An 18,120-nucleotide genomic window follows, 5' to 3' on the forward strand; every position below is an offset into this window, starting at 1 on the left:
TCTCACTCCTCCAATTCTACCATTCTGTTCATGGCTCTGAGCTGCAGCATTCATAGCAAGAGTGTATGTAGAGTTCATAACTAAATGCCTACCAGAGGTTTTTAACCACAACTTACAACAGGTATAAGCCCAGTCTTCTGTGAGGCTGTTTTCTTTAACAGAAACATGGGTGACTGCAGAAACCTCAGAGAGCAGAGTGTGTACCCTTGGACCGTTTCCCTTACCCCTAGGAGCCAGGAAATAATCCATCATCTCAGGCTGGTGACCTCTGTATTTTCCTAGGGAAAAGGCAAGCAGGATCTTTCAGCCTCATGAGCACTGTAATGGCTCTGCTGTAACCTGACCTCATCTGTGCCATGGGCACATGCTGGCAGCCTCATCCTTACTTCTCCTTTCCATTTCAGCTCCCTTTGGATGTCTTTAATAACTACTTCAGCCTTGGCTTTGACGCACGGGTGACGCTGGAGTTCCACGAATCTCGAGGTACAGGGCAGTGGCAGGACTTGGTCGGGGTCTGTGGGATGGGCCTGTTCTCATTTGTGGGTTCCTCAGGAAAGGGAACAAGAGAATTGCTTCAGGGACAGAGCTGGAGGTGAAACATGAGGAGCAAGTCCAAGCTGCAAAGGGGGAAGAGGGGTGCCTGCACAGGAAAGAAGCTGGGGGCAGACCCCTGGCTGAGGCTGGCTGGAGAGCTGTGTCTGAGGAGAGCTGGCAAGTAAAATATTTCCATGTGTAGGCCAGTGACCTGGACTTTTTTCTCCTTTCCCCAGAGGCCAACCCAGAGAAGTTCAACAGCCGGTTTCGGAATAAAATGTTCTATGCTGGGGTGAGTGTGTGTGGGATATCTGAGCCTGCCGTCATAGTAGCCTTAACGTCAGCTGCAGCACAGGCATGGACCTGCCTCCTGCCCGCATCCTAAACTCACCCATAAGCTACATGGACCTTCACATGCACCCAAGTTAAGCCCCCCAGCCTGAAGCTGGAAAGTTGCTGGAGAAATGCTGCAGCACTGGGAGTCACAGCTCCCCTTTGGCTGTGAGTGCTGCTGGCAGCACAATTTGCTCCGTGGCCTGCAGTACAGTTGCTGTATTGATCTCCTGCCACTATTGTTCTTGATCTCAAGCTCTCAGGGGTGGTCACCGAGGCAGGACCTCCCTGGAGCTGTGGGAAGGCAGACTGCTGTGGGAAGGCAGAGGAAAAGGAAGCCTTTCCATAGTCTGCACACTACTTTGTTCTTTTATTATATACCTTGGACCAGTTACAGCTTCCTGGCTGATTACATCACCCTACTGTGTCTCACCTGACAGCTTTGCATTCAGTATCATCTTTGTTCCTCTGTCTCCCCATCCTCAATATACTTTCTAGCCATGTGTCTGGTGACTGGTATTCGAGCAGTACTAAAGGCCGAGTGCTGCTCTGTGCCATCTCACATCTGTCTCGCTTGTGTCTCTTTTGCTGTCTGCACAGTTCAGCCCAAAGGAGACCCATGCTGTCCCTCCTGGAATCTCTAGATGGAGTCACTTCAGCTCTGTTTAGTGGTACTTCATACCAGCTTGAGACTGAATTTGTCTCTTGTTACTTGATTCTCACTGTAGGAGACTCATCTTGTCAACTCTTCCCTAAAGTCAGGACTGGGCTGGCAAGGGAGTACTAGAGCATGTTACTGAAGGTGCCTCCAGGTTTTTGGTAGGCAAAATAGCAAGAGGAATGGATCAGGTTGTTTTGGAGGAGAAGAGGACTTCTGACAGTGGATGAAAAGGGGGTTTGCAGATTTGATCAGCTGAGGTCTGTGTCAGGTCAGTGGCAGGCTGAGTTGCAGGTCAGAGACAGGCTTCCTGGCTTCCCATTCTGGTGAACACCTGGGCACTAACTCTGTCTCTTACCTTGGCAGACGGCCTTCTCCGACTTCCTCACTGGGAGCTCCAAAGACTTGGCGAAGCATGTCAGGCTGGTTGTGAGTGTGCTGGGGTGCTCTGGTCCAGGGAGGGGGTGAGCTGTAGAGGTGTGAAGAACGTCCCTTGGCACTGAGTATGTCAGGGTTGGGGAACGAATGGGGAGCTTCCTGGGAGCATCAGCTTCCCCTGACTTGGAGAACATTCACTGTAGGGAGCAGAGGAGGGCGGCCATTTCTTCCTAAGTGAGTAGGATGGACCAGGCTCCCCCTTACAGCAGCCTGAACACCCCTGTGTTGTCTCTAGTGTGATGGGATAGACCTGACCTCCAAGATTCAGGACCTGAAGCCCCAGTGCCTGGTCTTCCTTAACATCCCAAGGTGAGCACCCTCAGGACCTGTCTTCATATGCTGGGCTTTTCACACCTGTGCTGTAGATCTCTGCCTGGGTTTGGGGTGCCAGTCCAGGTATTTCTTCTTGTCCTTTCACAGGTACTGTGCAGGCACCATGCCCTGGGGCAACCCTGGGGAGCACCATGACTTCGAGCCCCAGCGCCATGATGATGGCTGCATTGAAGTTATCGGCTTCACCATGACATCACTGGTGAGTTAGTGCTGTTGCCGGTTGTAGGTAGCAATCAGGGGAGTGAATGGTCCCAATGGTCACGTGTCAGCCAGCCCACAGCTCCACAGATCCTCTCTGGAGGAGTGTCTATATGAGTGTCTGCTCTGTAAAATTTAGGCGAGGTGCTGTCATGCCCTGGTCTCTGTGAGTCCCTTCTCACTGAAATCATACCTGAGACCCTCAGAACTTGGTTCACTTGTAATATCCAGATGACAATGGATGTTCCCCTCATCCATGTCTCAGTCCCATGTTCTGCTCTCACTCTGGACCCTTTCACAGGCTGCCTTGCAAGTCGGTGGCCATGGGGAGCGGCTCTGTCAGTGCCGGCAGGTGGTTCTCACCACATCCAAGGCCATCCCCATGCAGGTAGATGGAGAGCCCTGCAAGCTGGCAGCTTCCTGCATCCACATCTCTCTGCGCAACCAAGCCAACATGCTGCAGAAGACCAAGCGGCGCAACTCCATGCCTCTGCTCAATGAGTAGGTTCCTCAGATTGATCTGCCACCTCCTCTCCAAGGAAGGATGGTTGGCAGGGAAAGGGATGGGACTGATCCGTGACTGGCAGAGGCATTTCAGTCCTTTCTTGGGTAGGGTCTGGGAAGGGATTGGGTCACAGAAGTAAGACCAGACCCTGATGCTGAAGAAGCTGCTGGTGCCAAGCTCCCCACCCCAGTCTATACAATACTCTTGCCTATTTGGGGGGGATTAGGGCAATAAGGAGAAAGCAGGGTGTCACTTTCTGATATCTTCCTTTTTCCTTGCCCCCTGCACACAGCCAGCAGCCAGTGCCCGAGCGGCTGCGGATCCGGGTGAGCCGCATCAGCATGCGCGACTATGAGGCACTGAACTATGACAAGGAAAAGCTCAAGGAAGCCTGTGAGTGACCAGCTGAGTGACCAAGGGGTGGGAACTGCAGTCCCCAAGTATGGCAAAGCCTGTAGCTAAACTGTGAGGTGTTGGAAATGGGGGGCTGCTCTCTGAGTTAAGCCTGTGCCCTGTCCTTCAGCTGTGCCACTGGGGATCATCGTGGTTCCAGGAGACAGTGACCTGGAGTTGTGCCGGACCCAGATTGAGAAGCTACAGGAGGTGAGTCTGCATGAAAAGTGGTCATAGCTTAATACTGAGGATGAAGGGACTCAGGGATAAGATTTCTAAGCCACCTTGACCTGCACACACCACCATACACACTCTTGCTTTGGGTCACGCTTAGAGGTCACGGTTTGCCTTCACCATGTGGTGAAGGCAGGGTCCCAAGCTGGATGCCTTGTTGCTCCCTGCTGTCTGACAGCTTCTTTTTCAGCATTCCTCTTGTGACCAGAAGGTGACTCTGAAAAACTACAGGGTAGTATAAAAAGTCAGCACACATCCTGTGGGGGCCTATAACCATTCAACCCTTCACAGGCTCTGTGTTTCCTGTCACAGCTCTGCCTTCTCCAGGTGCCTAGATTAGGTTTATAACCCCTCCCACTCTTCTCATTTGCAAGCACTAATTTTTGTGTCCTTGCCAATGTACTAGCACATGTCTGTGACCTGTGCATAGACTGTGTTACTGTTGCTCCTGGTGACCAATGCCTTCTAAGCCCATAGTGTGGCTTCTGGTGCTGCACTGCTCAATCTGATTGTTGCACAGAAGATTGAAAGGACCTTTCTTAGTCTGCTGTTAGCTGGCCCTTGTGCCTGTGGAAATCCCATGCATTGTATGTGTAGAGTCCATCAGAGCTGAGTTGCAGAGCTGCTTGCCTGGGCTGGCACACTGGCATCTGCCTGTTGCTGTGCCTGCTCTGTATGCGTGTCCCCTGCCCACTTTGTGCCCAGGCACTGGTGGGGACACACAGGCAGGCACATGGCTAGCAGCTCCTGGATTCACAGAGTAATGCTCTCCTGCTGTGTCAGTGTGATTGCCCCTGCAATCTCCCGCACCTTTAAAACTGTGCAGTGTGGCCAGTGTTCCTTGGTCACCTCATGGTTTACCTCTTGTCACTCCTTGGGTAAGCTCTGTGCTCTGATCTTAAAGCCAGGCAAGGACCAGGTACCTTGGCCAGACAGTCTGTAAAGCCAGACATAGCAGCACACCAAGCAACTCCAGTGGGATGAGAGAGGGATTGGGGGGCTGCCCAGACGCAGGCTGTAACAGGACACCTTGCTTTTCTGCAGGATTTCCCTGCACAGCCCTCTGCTTTAGAGCGCCTGCTCTTCCAGGTGTGTATAGCCTCTCTCTGTCCTCTGGGCCTATCTGCCATGTCCACTGTGCCAGTCTCAGGGGCTCATCTTGTGACATTGCTCTACAGTCAGCTCCAGTCTGTCCCATGGTACTCCCTGTTGCGGTGTATTGTGGCTGTGTTCAATTTCATCCAAATGCCTGTGGTCCTCTATGTCTGCAGAGACCTCCCAAAGCACGAGAAATGCTCTGAAGAGAGATGCAGGGACCATAAACTATGTCTTTATCCTCTCTTTTATTATGCAGGAGGGAGATGGAGCCAAGCCGAAGACAGTGTCATTCCAGAGGCTGTCACCCAAATGGTGCTTCCTGGACTGTGAGTATCCCCCTCCACTAGGAGCTGGGTCTGATGATGTGCTGGCAAGGTCCTTTGGTCTGCCAGCTCAATGGAGGTAGGGGATGGAGATCCACGTGGCTGCAAAGATCCAAGGGTTATTGATGCCTTAGAAACCACAGAAGCACTTGAGAATTAGGGCATAGGAATTACAGCTCCTATGCCCAGCAAAGTGGAGGAATCAGTAGCTCAACTGAAGTGTGTCAGCACCAATGTATGCAGCATGGGCTAAAAACAGGAGGAGTGAAAAGATATGGCAGAGCAAGAAAACTATGACATAGTTGCCATCACAGAGACATGGCAGGACAAGTCACACAGCTGGGGTGTTTTAATGGATGGCTATAAACTCTTCAGAGGGGACAGGCAAGGAAGGAGACCAAGCTGATCTCTTCCTAAGTTGAGATGATTTGCTCAGTGAAAAGCTGTGGATGTTGTCCACCTGAACTTCAGTAAAGCATTTGACACTGTTTCCCACAGCATTCTCCCGGGGAAACTGGCTGCTCGTGGCTCACATGAGTGCAGTGTTCACTGGCTAGAAAACCAGCTGGATGGCCGGGCCCACAGAGTGGTGGTGCCTGGAGTTACATCCAGCTGGTAGCCGGTCACCAGTGGTCATCCCCAGGGCTCAGTATCAGGCCTGGTCCCAATTATTGTCTTTATCAGTCTGGATGGGGAGATCAGGCACACCTCAGTCACTTGCAGACAAGTTGGGTGGCAATGTTGATCTGTGGGAGGGCAGGAAGGCACTGCAGAGGGATCTGGGCAGGCTGGATCATGGGCCAAGGCCAATGGCACAAGGTTCAAAAAAATAAATGTCCTGACCTTGGGTCACAACTACCCCGTGCAGTGCTGCAGGCTGGAGGAATGGGGGCTGGAAAGCTGCTCAGCAGAAAAGGACCTGGAGGTGCTTGTTAATGGCACCTGAACATGATTCAGTGTGTGTGTCTGTCAGGATCTGATTACTAAGGTTCTTAGGAATGCCCCTGCCCAAATTAAGGTGAAAATGAGACCATGTGTCAGTGACAATAGTATGGGGTTTTGACTGTAAATATGAGAGAGAGAGAAATAGAAAATAGATGGGGGGACAGAAAGAGAGTAACAGGGACAGAATAAGGAAAGTATCACCACTCCATGGATCCCAGTGATGTTCCATTGATCCTCTCCAGCTGGTCTTTTTGGTGGTGAAGGTCACCTGAAAAAAAATAGAATCTGATGGGTTAATACACACTCAGGCCATGTATAAAAATCCCTACCTCCCTGGAGTAGGGGGGGAGTTTGCCGCTGTCTCTTCCACATTTGTTGCATTATGTGCAGTCCTGTGGAGCAAAGCCTCAGGAATGACTGTGGAGGCACTTTGGGGGGGCTTTGATGGATTAGTGCACCCCCTCAGCTGCCCCTCACGTGAATGTCCCGTGGATATCGCCTTCCCAGGGTTGGGGGTTCCATAGCCAGTTTGTACAAGGGAGGATGGGTTCACAGCCCCTGAGCAGAGGTTACAACGCACCAAAACTTCCTCCCCCCACTCAGTTGGGGGGTGAAATCTGTGCAAACCTGCTCCCAGCAAATGGGTCTGTGGGCTACAGCCTCCCCCACCCCAAAGCAAGCCAAAGATGATTCTTAGCATGACTGCTGGGTTGGGCTCACATTCTTGTCCTTGTTTACTTGTTTGTTCCAGGTGATTGAAGAATTCCCTTTATTTAATCTTAGCAGTTTAACTTTCAGTTCAAAGTCCCAGTCAGGTATCTTCAGGGAAGCTTCTTTGGTTGTAGCTTCTTTATACAGTTTTTATACAGTTATAATGAGTAAAACTTTATAGGCCAGTGGCCTTCTGGCCTGGATCAAGAAAAGTGTAGCCAGCAGGACCAGGGCAGTGATTGTTTCCCTGTTCTCAGCCCTGGTGAGGCCACACCAGGAATCCTGCATCCAGCTTTGGGTCTCTCACTGCAGGAAGGACACTGAGGTGCTGGAGCATGTGCAGAGAAGGACAATGGAGCTGGTGAAGGCTCTGGAGCACAGATTTTAGGAGGTGTAGCTGAGGAAGCTGGGATTGGTTAGCCTGGAGAAAAGGAGGCTAAGGGGAAACCTTACCACTCTCTACAACTACTTGGAAAGAGATTGTGTGAAATTGTGTTGGTCTCTTCTCCCACGTAACAAGCAAGAGGATGAAGGGAAATGAATGACCTCAAGTTGCATCAGGGAGGCTTTTGTTCCCCACTGAAAGAGGGATCAAGCATTGGAACAGGCTGCCCAGGGAAGTGGATGAGTCCCTATCCCTAAAGATACTTAAAAGATGTGTAGATGTGGCACTTAGGGATGTGGCTTAGTGGTGGACTTGGCAGTGTTGGTTTAATGGTTGGACTCAATCTTAAGGGTCTTTTCCAACCTAAGCAGTTTTAGTGATCATTCCGTGGTTCCATGAATTTGGGGGGTGAGAGAACAGACATTTAGTGACAAGTGACAGGGAACCATTGAGGCTTGGGACTCATGGATATTGGGGTCTTTGGGGCTGAGCACAGCAGTGCTTTCCCCCAGGCTGCATATCTGGCTGCTGACCCGGAGTGGAGCAAGGGGAGTCTGTGGTTCTCTTGCCGCTGGAGCTGAAGGCAGCTTGGTGGCATGTGTTTGTCACTGCGGGACTGCTGGGGATGCTCTCCTGTGTTGTGCAGGCAGGGGGCCCCCCTGCTCCAGCATGCCCGGAGCCGGGCTCACCATGAGCATAGCAGTGTTACGGGAGAACAGCCTCCCTGTTGGGCTCCAGCTGCTGCTTCTCCCCTGCCTGAAAGTACCTTTCTCTTCTCCCTTTGCCTTCTCCGACCAAGAACCTCCCTCTGTACCTAGAAGCTGGCTGAGTGAAATGCCCATTTGTAGCATTTCATCTCTCTGATACCCCAGCAAGCAGCATGTAGACCACAGCAGAGCACAGCCATGGGTTGCAAAGTGGGCCTGGGAAGCCTCGTGCTAGGCAGAGAGGGTGCAACTTCTCCCTTCAAGGTTCTAGCCCTTTGTATGGTGTTGCTGGTGGTGCTGCTCCCCGGTGTCACTACTAGGACTGCTGTACCAGGGCCACTTTCCCTTCTGCCAGTCTCCCAGCAGCAGGTTCTGGGCTCAGGAAAATGTGTCAGGAAAGAGACTAGAATCTCATTCAACACAGCACAGGTTTGTTCAAGTAGCTGAATTATAGGCCTTGAACAGTAGCTCCCTGGATGCAAATATCCAGGATAAACATGGCTCTTTCACTCCTCTCACCTGCTCTAGCACATCTCCACTCTGTTTGCAGAGAGACTTCCTTGGGTCTGCAAGAATCCCAGTGCAGCAACCTCTCCTGGACTGGCACCAGCAGCCTGTCAGGATATTGGGGAAATGCTGCCCTGCATAGGAATCCAGCTGTCCTGGCACTGTGCTTTTACTTGTCCTGGTCTCCCTTGGTGATGCCCTTAATCCATAACCCCTCCCTGCTCCCCTGGGGGTGGTGGCCATGTGTGTCTGGTTCCAGCATAACCACTTGCTCTGTTGGAGCTCCTCTCTCTCTGTGGTGATCTCTTCTCTAAGGAAGAGGGATGCACTCAGACAGGCTGGAGGCTGATTTGAAGCTCTCCTGCCATCCTAGGAGACAGGGATTTGGATCTACAGCTGGTGGTGGCATGCTCTGTTGTGCCTGGCAGTCACATGCTCTGTGGCCTCATGAAGGTCCTTAGTCAAGTCAGCAGGAGGCTGAGCCCTCTCTTTTCCCAGCCTCCTGTAGTGCCCCCATTTCTGAGCACTGTTCAACAAGGTGCACCATGTTAATCACAGCAGTTCCTCACCTGGTATAAGTGAGTGCTGAGATGTGCACTTCATAGTCCTGAGCTTCATCTGCTCAGGATAATGCTGGAGCACCTGAAAGCCCCCAGAAAGGCCATGGCATCAGCTAGCTGTGTTCCTGCCTTACCTCCTTACCTGTGGCTCCCTGCCAGGAGTCACTGAGGAGAAGGTAGCAAGCCAAGGCGCGTTTCACGGGGACATGGTGGGCTGTTGGCCTAAGGGGCTGCCTCTAGGGTGAAGACACCAGCAGATTCATGAAGGGAAGTGGTTTGCTCCTGGTCAGGGGCTGCTGTTTGCTTTGCTGTACCCTCTGTGCAATGCATTAAGTGGCTGGATAGCTCACTGTCACTGGTGGTGGGAAGAGGCGCTGTCTCGCACCAAGGATCAGCCTGTCTCGTTCTGTTCCTGTCTTACAGCAACCACGGCCGATCGGTTCTACAGGATAGACCGTGCACAGGTGAGTGCAGACTCACCCTGCACCGTCATCCCATGGGAAAGTGCTTGGGTGTCCCACCTGCACACAGACCAACAGGCAGGCTTAGCCTTAGGGCCACACAGGTCTCACACCACTGACCTGGCCTTTGGCATCCCCCAAAGGGATGGCATGACAAGCCTGGCCCAGGACCAGGCTCAGCACCTCCAGGTTTCTAGAGAAAAGGGAAGAAGCCTGGGTGGTAGCGCAGAACCTTGGGTTGAAAGCTGCCTGCAGGGCCCTCCAGTGCAGCAGGTAAGGAATAGCAAACATAGCAAGACTTGCCAGGGGACCTGCCAGCTGGGATCATCTTCACCAGTATTAGATACTTTCTCTAATGATCTGGGGAGGGGAGCATGGATATAAGGTTTACGAGGTTGCTAAGGTGGCAGGAGACAGGAAGCCTGAAAAGAACAAGGAGATGCAAAGGCTCCCAGGCGCAAGACTGTTCAAGCCACCATTGCTATGCAAATGGGTGGGCCACAAACTCGCCCAATGGGATATGAGGGGATGTAGTTTTGCAGAAGTAGGTCTTGCTTCTGAGGAAGCATGCCCTGACTTGTTTCTTTCAGGAACACCTCAACTATGTGACAGAGATCTCTCAGGATGAGCTCTATGTCTTGGACCCAGAGCTAGTGGTCACTCAGACTGTGAGCACTTCTCCTGCCATGCCTGACCTCGTGGACTCATCTGCCACACCCCCTGGGCACCATTTTGCATTTCCTTCCTGTTCCTCCTCTCCATCCTCCTCTCCTGCCCCCAGGTGAGTCTGAAATGGGAGTGCTGGGCCTCAGGAAGAATGGGCAGTGATGGGAGAGCTAGGGTTGGCTTCACAGCATTGATCCCTGGGCCAGATTACAGGGGAGCTCCCTGGATATAGCAGGAATTCACTGTTGAGTAAGGCCAAGGGATGAGATGCAGTCCTGTTTTCCTTGTTCCTCTGCCAGTGCTGCCCTAAGTAGCCACCATCACCAGGTGGCTCAGCCATGGGGTCAAGCTCCAGCACCTGGGCCACGGGGCAGAGGACAAGGGTGTCTCTCAGCCAAACCAAGGCCAGTGATGAGTATGGAGGAGCAATGGCACCAGGAGCAGCAGTAGAAATGGGAGTGGGGATGGGGAAGAACCCAGATCAGGGAAGAAGGAGTGCTACAGGCAGGTTTCTCCATCCCTCTAATGGTGGCATGCCCATTAGGGCCATCTGCTGCCAGGACTGGCAGGGTTAGTTACGCTTTCTCTTCTTCCCTTCCAGTGCTGAGCCTGAGCACTGCCTCCCACATAACGGTGAGTGGAGTCCTACCCCTGGTCATACCCCCTCTTGGGTTGCACTTTTGTTTTCCTGCCATGGGTTTTTTTGGCTACTCTCTGGTGAGCAGGGAGTAGCCCTATTGTTCCATGTGTTCTGAAACATGGAGCCCTGCAGGCAGGTGACCCAGAGGTGAGCACAAGAGACCTGACAATGATTTGTGGAGTGGCCCAGCCAGGCGCCTTCCCAGCTCCAACATGCGGGAAATTATGTGGCAAGGGGTTAATCCCCCACCTGCAGGGCCGAGCGTTGTGGACTGGGTTGGAAGGCTGTCTCTGCCTCTCCCTGAGGAGGTGGGAGCACTAGATCAGGGGCCTCACCAAGCTGAACAAATGGAAAGAGTTTCCTGAAACTTGATTGGAGCCTGGAGGTGTGAGTGAGTCATTGGTGAGAAGCATCTTGGCTGCTGGCTGATGCCCAGGAGACCTGCTCCCCATTTTCATCACAAGTTATCCTGCCCAAGGGCAGAGACTACTCCCCCTGCATCTCCCTGGGGCTGAGATCTGGTTGTACCCCTAGCTACGTGGTGTCTCTTTCCTTTCCCTGGCTTGTTCCTTACATTCCTCAAGGTGGAGAAGCCATGTAAATGCAGTCTGACCAAAGGGTTAATCCCTGGAGGAGCTTGTGCTCCTGCTCCACACCTCTGGTGCCCAGCTCTTCTCTCCAAGATTAGATAAGCAGTGTTCCAGATTGACTTTTCTGACCCTGACGCATCTCTCTTTGCAGATGACCTTCTGATAGAAGCTGCCAAGAGTGGCAACTTCAGCAAGGTAGGTGCTCCAGCAGCCTGGTGCAATGAGCAGCCAAGGCTGGCTCCTGGGCTGGTGTGCTCTTTGGGCTAAGAGAAGCCCTGCCAGCTGTGCTCCCCAGTTGCCCTGGAGCAGTGCCTGTCAAAGGCCTTCCTTCAGGACTGGTGGCTAGAAACCAGGCAGGCTTCTGGCAAGGAGCTCTGGTTCATCTCCTGGGAGACACAAAGGGAAGGGAGGAGAAGGGAAGGGACTTGGTAACATGGCTGAGCTGGACAAAGCTCCCCATCAGCACCAAGTATCCACACAACCTGTCAGACACTCAAGCTGGGGCTTGGAGCTGGGAAATGCAACTCATCCTGAGCAATCTGACAATCCTGTAGTTCCAAGAGCTGCACCAAGCTGGAAGAGACCTGATGGTGCGAGATTCCTCGGGCCAGACTGTCCTCCACCATGCTGTCAAATCAGGAAGCAAGGACATCGTCAAATACATCATTGAGAATGGTGAGCTGGAGTCAGAGTGCCACTCTTAGCAAAGGAGCCTGGCAGCAAAAAAAAAAAATCAACCCTCTGCTTAGAGGGAGTGCTCCTGGGCTTAGATCCCTTCCCTCTGGGTTTGCTATGTCATCCTTCTGGTGTATGGGCTTTTCCTGGCTTCTGTCTGCCAGTACTGGGCAGTCCTCATGGCTATTGCTGCATCCTGGCAGGGATCAGCATATCTCTGGGAAACATTTCTCAATGTCTTGCTTCTGCTTCCAGGGCAGCTGACCAGTTGTTTTTGGCAGTTCCCATTGAAATACAGACAGTTTTATTTTTATTTAGATATTTCTCTGTAGTGAGTCCACAACCACTTCTTCTTTCCTGGGATCAGCTGGGCTCAGATGCCACTGCTGACCTGAGTTCTTTGAAGCTAGGACTTTGCAGGCAGCATGAAAATATGCCCCTATGGAATGATGCAGACTGTGATCAAGGAGTAGGCAGGTCGGTCTCTGCCCCAGAGCCAGGTCTCACTCATTTGCACTCTTTCTTTCCACAGCTCCTTCAGAAATCCTTGATGCCACAGAGGAGGAGAAGTAAGTCGCTGCCTGACTTGCATTACTTGTTGGCCAGACCCTCTGTGAAATGACCAGTTATAGGGGCACTTCAGCTGCCCTTGTTCTAATTGCCAGCCATGATTCCCAGTCCATTTTGGACAGGCTGCTCCTGCGTAGCACCCCCTCCTATGCCTGGACAAACACACAACTTACCATCAGCTGCTGCTGCCGCTGAATTGCTGTCCCTTGCTGCCACCTGCATGTGCTCATTGTCCCTGTTCAGGGGGACATCTCACATCTCCTGCTTTCTCCTCCTCAGTGGTGAAACCAGCTTGCACCAGGCTGCAGCCTTACGCCAGCGCACTATCTGCCACTACATCGTGGAGGCTGGGGCCTCGCTCATGAAGACAGACCTGCAGGTGACAGTGGGAACGGTGGCAGTGGGGCTTTCTAGGGTGACCAGAGGGCTGGCAGGGAGCAGAGCAGAGGTGATTTGGTTGAGGTGTTTGCCAGTCAGAGAGGAGCTGACATGGAGTACCTATGCTTGCCCACTAGAGCCCAGCTACAGAGGGGTTAAATTCCTCTTCTCCTAGTGCTTCTCTCCCTGTTGTTTTATTAAATTAGCAGCAAGGGGCTGGAATGTCTCATCCCTGTCTCCCCCTTCCCACCCTCAGGGGTTAGAGCAAGGACATTCTCCCTCCGAGCATCAGGACTCCAATGCTCTCCCCCACCGGCAGTCATGATGGGGGATCTGGGAGCTCCTGTTGGCGGGTGAAGCCGGCCTGGGGGGAGCAGGAGCAAGCAGTTGCAGCACTTTCTCTCACATGCTGAGTTAATTGAGCTGTGCCTTAGTGTCAGGGAATTGTGCCAGCCCTGGCAGAAGAGATGCAAAAGGGGAGGGAGAGGGCTTGGGGCCATATTTTGGTACAGGAGGTTCCCAGGGCTGGCACATGGCAGAGATGATGTGGTCAGATCTCTCTGGTGGAGGCTTGTAGTGATGGGCTACAGCAGAGGTGATGTAGAACAAGCCAAGAAGGTGCAATCTGTGGGTCTGGGACACCCTTTAGGAGCCCAGTTGAGGGGTGCTGGTGGTGGTGAAGCTTGGGGTTCAATTTACACAATGCACGTTCCTGTTTGCCAGATGCCAGGAGAATGCAGTACAGATAATCTCTGGCTCCCCATCTCTCTTCCTTGGTCCCGTCTAAGACTTAAGCCTTGCACAGTGCCCAGAGTGGGGCTGGCCTAAATGGAGACTCAGCTGGCAGAGGCAAGAGGAGAGGGCAGTTTGGGGTGCATGGCCCCTCTCTGTTCCCTGCCCCATCATTTTCCTAAAGGAGAGGAACAGCCCCCAGCCTGCCAGCACAAAAGGGAGCCTTGCTCAGGCATGCGGCTGCCCCAGGGAATGGGTTTGCACGTGCCTGTGCAAAAGCATGTCGCATGTCGGGTTTGTGGCTGCCTGGGGACCCCGCTGTGCTGCTGCACTGACCTCTCAGGGGCTCAGGGTCACAGCCTGCCTGCACAGGCAGGATCCACCTCATTATAAACCCTAGCAGCAGACCTGTAGCAGGGGTTTGGAGCAGACTGATCCCGCTCTCTGCAGTGGTGAAGGAGGCTGAGCCTTATCAGTTGGAGTGCCTCAGCCAGCCGGGCAGGGAGGCCCTGGCAGCTCTGGTTTCAGGCTGCAGGCAGGCAGTGATGCAGAGGGCCTTCTGCAGGGGAACAGGAAAGAAGCTTAATTCCTCCTCTGTTAAATGAGTGATTGCATTCAGGGGATGTGGGGAGGAGGCCATCAAGAAAAGCCAGCACCACAGCACAGAGTGATCTCCATCCCCTGATGGTGTGGCTGCTGGGGGTTGTGTGCAGGACCACGGGGTATGCCCAGTCTTGGGGTACACATCCCAAGGAGATTTCTTGCTGCATGATACCTCTCTGCAGCCACACATGGATGGGCTTTTGTGCACAGGCACATCCAGGCCCAGTGGAGGACTCTGCACATCTGACCATTGTTCCTGATGGAGGAATATAGCTGGGGGGTGCTCGGAGGCCCCAGCACACTGCTGTAGCTGCCTGTGCCCTGCTGTGCACCAGGGGATGAGCCAGGCAGGACGGGTATCCCTTCCAGGGCTGGTTTTCAATGGCAGCGGCAGAGCGCCAGGTTTCTGTGGCCTTTCTCAGTGGCACAGCAGAGCCTGGCACTCGGAGAGGTGGAGCAAGGAGCAGGGGGAGGGAAGGGGGAGAGGAGACAGAGCTGGGAGTTGTTAACAGATTTGTTTTTTATGGAGTGCAGGAGTTCATTAGTGGACACAATCCAGATGGCTGCAATAAGCTGGTGAAATGTGATCCTCCTTTGGGAGCTGGAGCGTGCTAGCCAGGCTGTGAGAGGGAAGGGGGGTTGGTATGCTTGGGCATTCCCCAGACATACCCCTCATTCCTCACCCTTTCCTGCCTGTCTCCCCAGCACAGGGGAAGAGCCAGTCAGGGGGACTAGCCTTTGTCTCTTCTTGGGTGACTTGTGTTGCCCAGGGTCAGTCATGTCCTAGCCCATGCCTGGAGCTGATGGCCCTTCAGGGGACAGCTCCCAGGCCTGCAGTAGTCATGCTCCTCAGGAGCACACTTTGATCCCATGGTGAGCACATGGACATTTGGCTGCCACCTGACTTGGGGTTTGGCTGCAGGCTCTGCTGGACCCAGCCACACGGGGGAATGGGGACACCCTTGGGTGCCAAAGCAGCCTTTAGGCAGCGTTTGGCGCTCTTGACTTGTCGCCTCCCCTGCACAGGGAGACACCCCGAAGCACCGTGCTGAGAAAGCCAATGACCCCGACTTAGCTGCCTACCTCGAGAACCGACAGCACTACCAGATGATCCAGCGGGAGGACCAGGAGACAGCTGTGTAGTGCTTGGCGTGCCTTAGCCCGAGCCAGCTCATTCAGGATGAGAAGAGTACAATGCCAACTGCAGAGCTGCATCTGGCCCAACCGTCCCCAGATGCTAGCCTGCTCCCTGGAGATGGACGCAGAAGAGCTCTGCCCCAGGCGGGCTGGAACTCTGTTTATGAGGACAATGGATATTTCAGACTTGAAGCCTGATTCTTTGTGTGTGCCCTTCACCTCTCATTCACCACATTCCCTGCCCTAGGTGGGCTCTATCCTCCAGCCATGTTAAAGCAGGCCAGGCTGAAGCCTGCAGTCACCCTTGTTCATGGGAATAATTCCAGTGCCCCCTCCACAGGCTCCTACCTATAATCCTTATGGGATATCATTGCTCAGTCCTTCTCTCTGCTGGCAGTGCCCCTCTTTTAGGTGCTTGGCTAGGTTTGTGTCCTGTTCCTCCTCTCCTGTCTGGCACAGCTGTGGGAGGCACAGGCTGCATGGACAGACTGCGGAGGCTGTGAGCCACAGACTGCCCCAAAGAAAGCACCACAACTTACTGGCCCTGCTTTCTCCTCCCTCCTGGGGCTGCACCAGGTCTCTGTGTTGCCCTACCCAGAGCCTTCTGCAGCAGGAGGGAAGTCACTTGTGCATCCAGCCTTTCCTCAGAGCATCTGGGTCTCGTGCAGCTGGAAGTAGAGCAGCAGGTGCTCTCCTGATGGGCCTTGCGTGCTCAGTCAGCAGTCTGACTCAGGGCTGGGATGGCATGGAGGAAGGCTACCAAACCCTCCCACCATGCTTCTCTCCATGGGGCTGGGTGGAACAGTTTGCACACCCACTCTGCTGAGCATCTCTTTGTGAGCCCGCTGCAGGATGGTGGAGAGCTGCACTCAACTGGTGCAGTAGCAGCAGTGATGTCTGTTATATTTCCCAAATGCTGAGTTAGATTCAGCTGCCCTCCTTGCTTCAGTTTCCCCCTCAATGCTAGACTTTGCACGGGGCTGGACGGGCAGTGCTGGGGTCAGTGCTGCTCTCAGGGATCTCCTCCTGTCCCCCAACCTGGCAACATGCATCCTCTTAGGCTGACTCCTGCTATTCCCCAGACTGGGCACAGGGCTTTGCAGGGAGCTCACCAACCCACGTGGGCAAACCATGAACTCACCCTCTCCAGTTTTAGTAGAAAGAAGGATTTGGATTCCCAGGAACCATCAGGGCTCCTAGCCCTGAGTCATGCCTACAGTGGGATGGAGTTTCACAAATCGCCTGTCATGGGGCATGAGGCACCACAATGCATCTCCCCTGTTGATGCTGTAAGCACTTGATGCCAAGACATCAAGCCAGGCCTTAAGCAAGGCTTTTGCAGAACTGAGTCTCTGAGACCAGGAGGTGCCCACAGAGGAGAAAAGCTGATGGCTCTGAGCCTAGCAGACCTGCTTGGCACTTTTGGGTGGGCAGTGGTTGTGAAGGGGGTTGCTGTTCACATCTTTGCTCTAGGAGAGGATTCTGCTGCTGCCGTGCGTGGTCTGTGCAGTCCCTCGGCACTGACATGCAGCTGTGCCCACTGGGTCATGCTGGATGGCACTGTTTGAATCCCTCCTACTACCAAGAAAAGGGTATAAGGATACTGTAGGGAACCAGAACACCCTTCAGACTTTTTGCCCAGGGGCAGGGTTTCCTTGAAGGATGGGGATGCTGTACTGGGGAGCAGAGGCACAGGGCAGTGCAGGGTGCCCAGGGGCCAGTGTCAGTATTGGCAAATAATAATGAAGTGTACTAATGCATTGACAGCTGGGACACTCCAGAAGTGCCTGGAGTTCTCATCAGCACTGCTGGCAGGCCACTAATAGACAAGGCACTGTCACTTCTCAGAGGTCCACACCACTGCTGCCCTAGACAGGATACCCAACTTGGCCCAGAGGCATTTAAGCCTCAGCTTTTCCCTTTCTCCCTTATAGTTTTTCGTACAGGTAGTTGAGAGACACACTGTCCCCCTCCCTGCCTAGCCCCTCCGTGCACCTGTGAGCTGAGTTGCTGTGCAATTCCAAGCCTGCTTATATTTTGGTGAAGAAGGAGGAGGTGTTGGTTACCCTGCTCCCTGAGGGCAGGGGTTCTGTGCAATACCTGGGTCTGTGTTTCTTAGACACTGTTGTAGGATTGTATTTTTGTAATTGTGTGAGGATGCTGGCTCCAGCTGGGCCAGGGCCTGGCATGAGCCTGTATTCCCATTGCTTTTCAACTTTGACTGTTTGATGTTGTTGTTTCTTGCCATTGTAATAAAGAGATTGATGTTTTAGTTCCTGTCTCCTTGCTGCATCTGCAAGATTGCAGCAGGCATCGCACAACAGATGCCCTGCTTGGCACAAACAAGGCTGGATCCCAAGGCCTCTGCCCCTGTCCAAACTTGGGGGTACTTTTGGGAGTTCCCTGCTGGCCCGCATCCTTGTTCACTTCCTAGCACAGCATCCTTCTGGGACTGTTGCTAGATACAGGGTCTTTGTCCTGAGGGACCTTCTCCTCCATTCTGCATCATACATCAATGCTCAGTATAATGTGGGAAAAGGAGAAAGTGCACTGCCTTCCCAAGTGATCCAGAAGGCCTTGGAAGTGTGAGTCAGCAGCCTGCTATTGCTCCTTGGGGCAAAGGCAGCAGCCCCAGCAGCTGCCACAGCTGTCAGTGGATACTGCAGCAGCATCCAGCCTCCAGTTTCAAAATGTTTGCTGGTGGTGAGCTGTCCCCAGTCACGCTGCTCTGCGGGAGATGAGCCTGCCGGGGGCTCTGCCTATTCATTTCCAGCTCCAGCAGGGAGTCTTGTGCTACCGCCTCCAG

At 53.3% G+C, this 18,120-nt stretch overlaps 1 protein-coding gene across 7 annotated transcripts in view; it reads left to right on the plus strand.

Moving 5' to 3' along the window:
* Window positions 1–17,586, plus strand: part of DGKZ (diacylglycerol kinase zeta) — a 54,458-nt gene extending 36,872 nt beyond the window's left edge. For 5 of the 7 annotated variants that reach the window (XM_071427416.1, XM_071427420.1, XM_071427418.1 and 2 more), the window contains 18 exons: window positions 405–483; window positions 771–826; window positions 1,892–1,954; window positions 2,199–2,272; window positions 2,384–2,495; window positions 2,796–2,995; window positions 3,292–3,392; window positions 3,523–3,602; window positions 4,671–4,715; window positions 4,981–5,050; window positions 9,286–9,326; window positions 9,914–10,104; window positions 10,591–10,622; window positions 11,371–11,414; window positions 11,774–11,894; window positions 12,427–12,463; window positions 12,744–12,843; window positions 15,204–17,586. In XM_071427416.1, the coding sequence (XP_071283517.1) occupies window positions 405–483; window positions 771–826; window positions 1,892–1,954; window positions 2,199–2,272; window positions 2,384–2,495; window positions 2,796–2,995; window positions 3,292–3,392; window positions 3,523–3,602; window positions 4,671–4,715; window positions 4,981–5,050; window positions 9,286–9,326; window positions 9,914–10,104; window positions 10,591–10,622; window positions 11,371–11,414; window positions 11,774–11,894; window positions 12,427–12,463; window positions 12,744–12,843; window positions 15,204–15,320 (1,563 nt within the window). In that variant the 3' untranslated portion in view covers window positions 15,321–17,586. The remainder of the gene's footprint in view (window positions 1–404; window positions 484–770; window positions 827–1,891; window positions 1,955–2,198; window positions 2,273–2,383; window positions 2,496–2,795; window positions 2,996–3,291; window positions 3,393–3,522; window positions 3,603–4,670; window positions 4,716–4,980; window positions 5,051–9,285; window positions 9,327–9,913; window positions 10,105–10,590; window positions 10,623–11,370; window positions 11,415–11,773; window positions 11,895–12,426; window positions 12,464–12,743; window positions 12,844–15,203) is intronic. The other 2 variants (XM_071427417.1, XM_071427419.1) reach the window with 1 other exon arrangement.
* Window positions 17,587–18,120: the final 534 nt, after the last annotated feature.

Source organism: Agelaius tricolor, unplaced genomic scaffold (genome assembly GCF_023055355.1).
Source record: "Agelaius tricolor isolate 1412-34295 unplaced genomic scaffold, bAgeTri1.0.p SCAF_5, whole genome shotgun sequence".
In the NCBI taxonomy this organism is placed as follows: Eukaryota; Metazoa; Chordata; class Aves; order Passeriformes; family Icteridae; genus Agelaius; species Agelaius tricolor.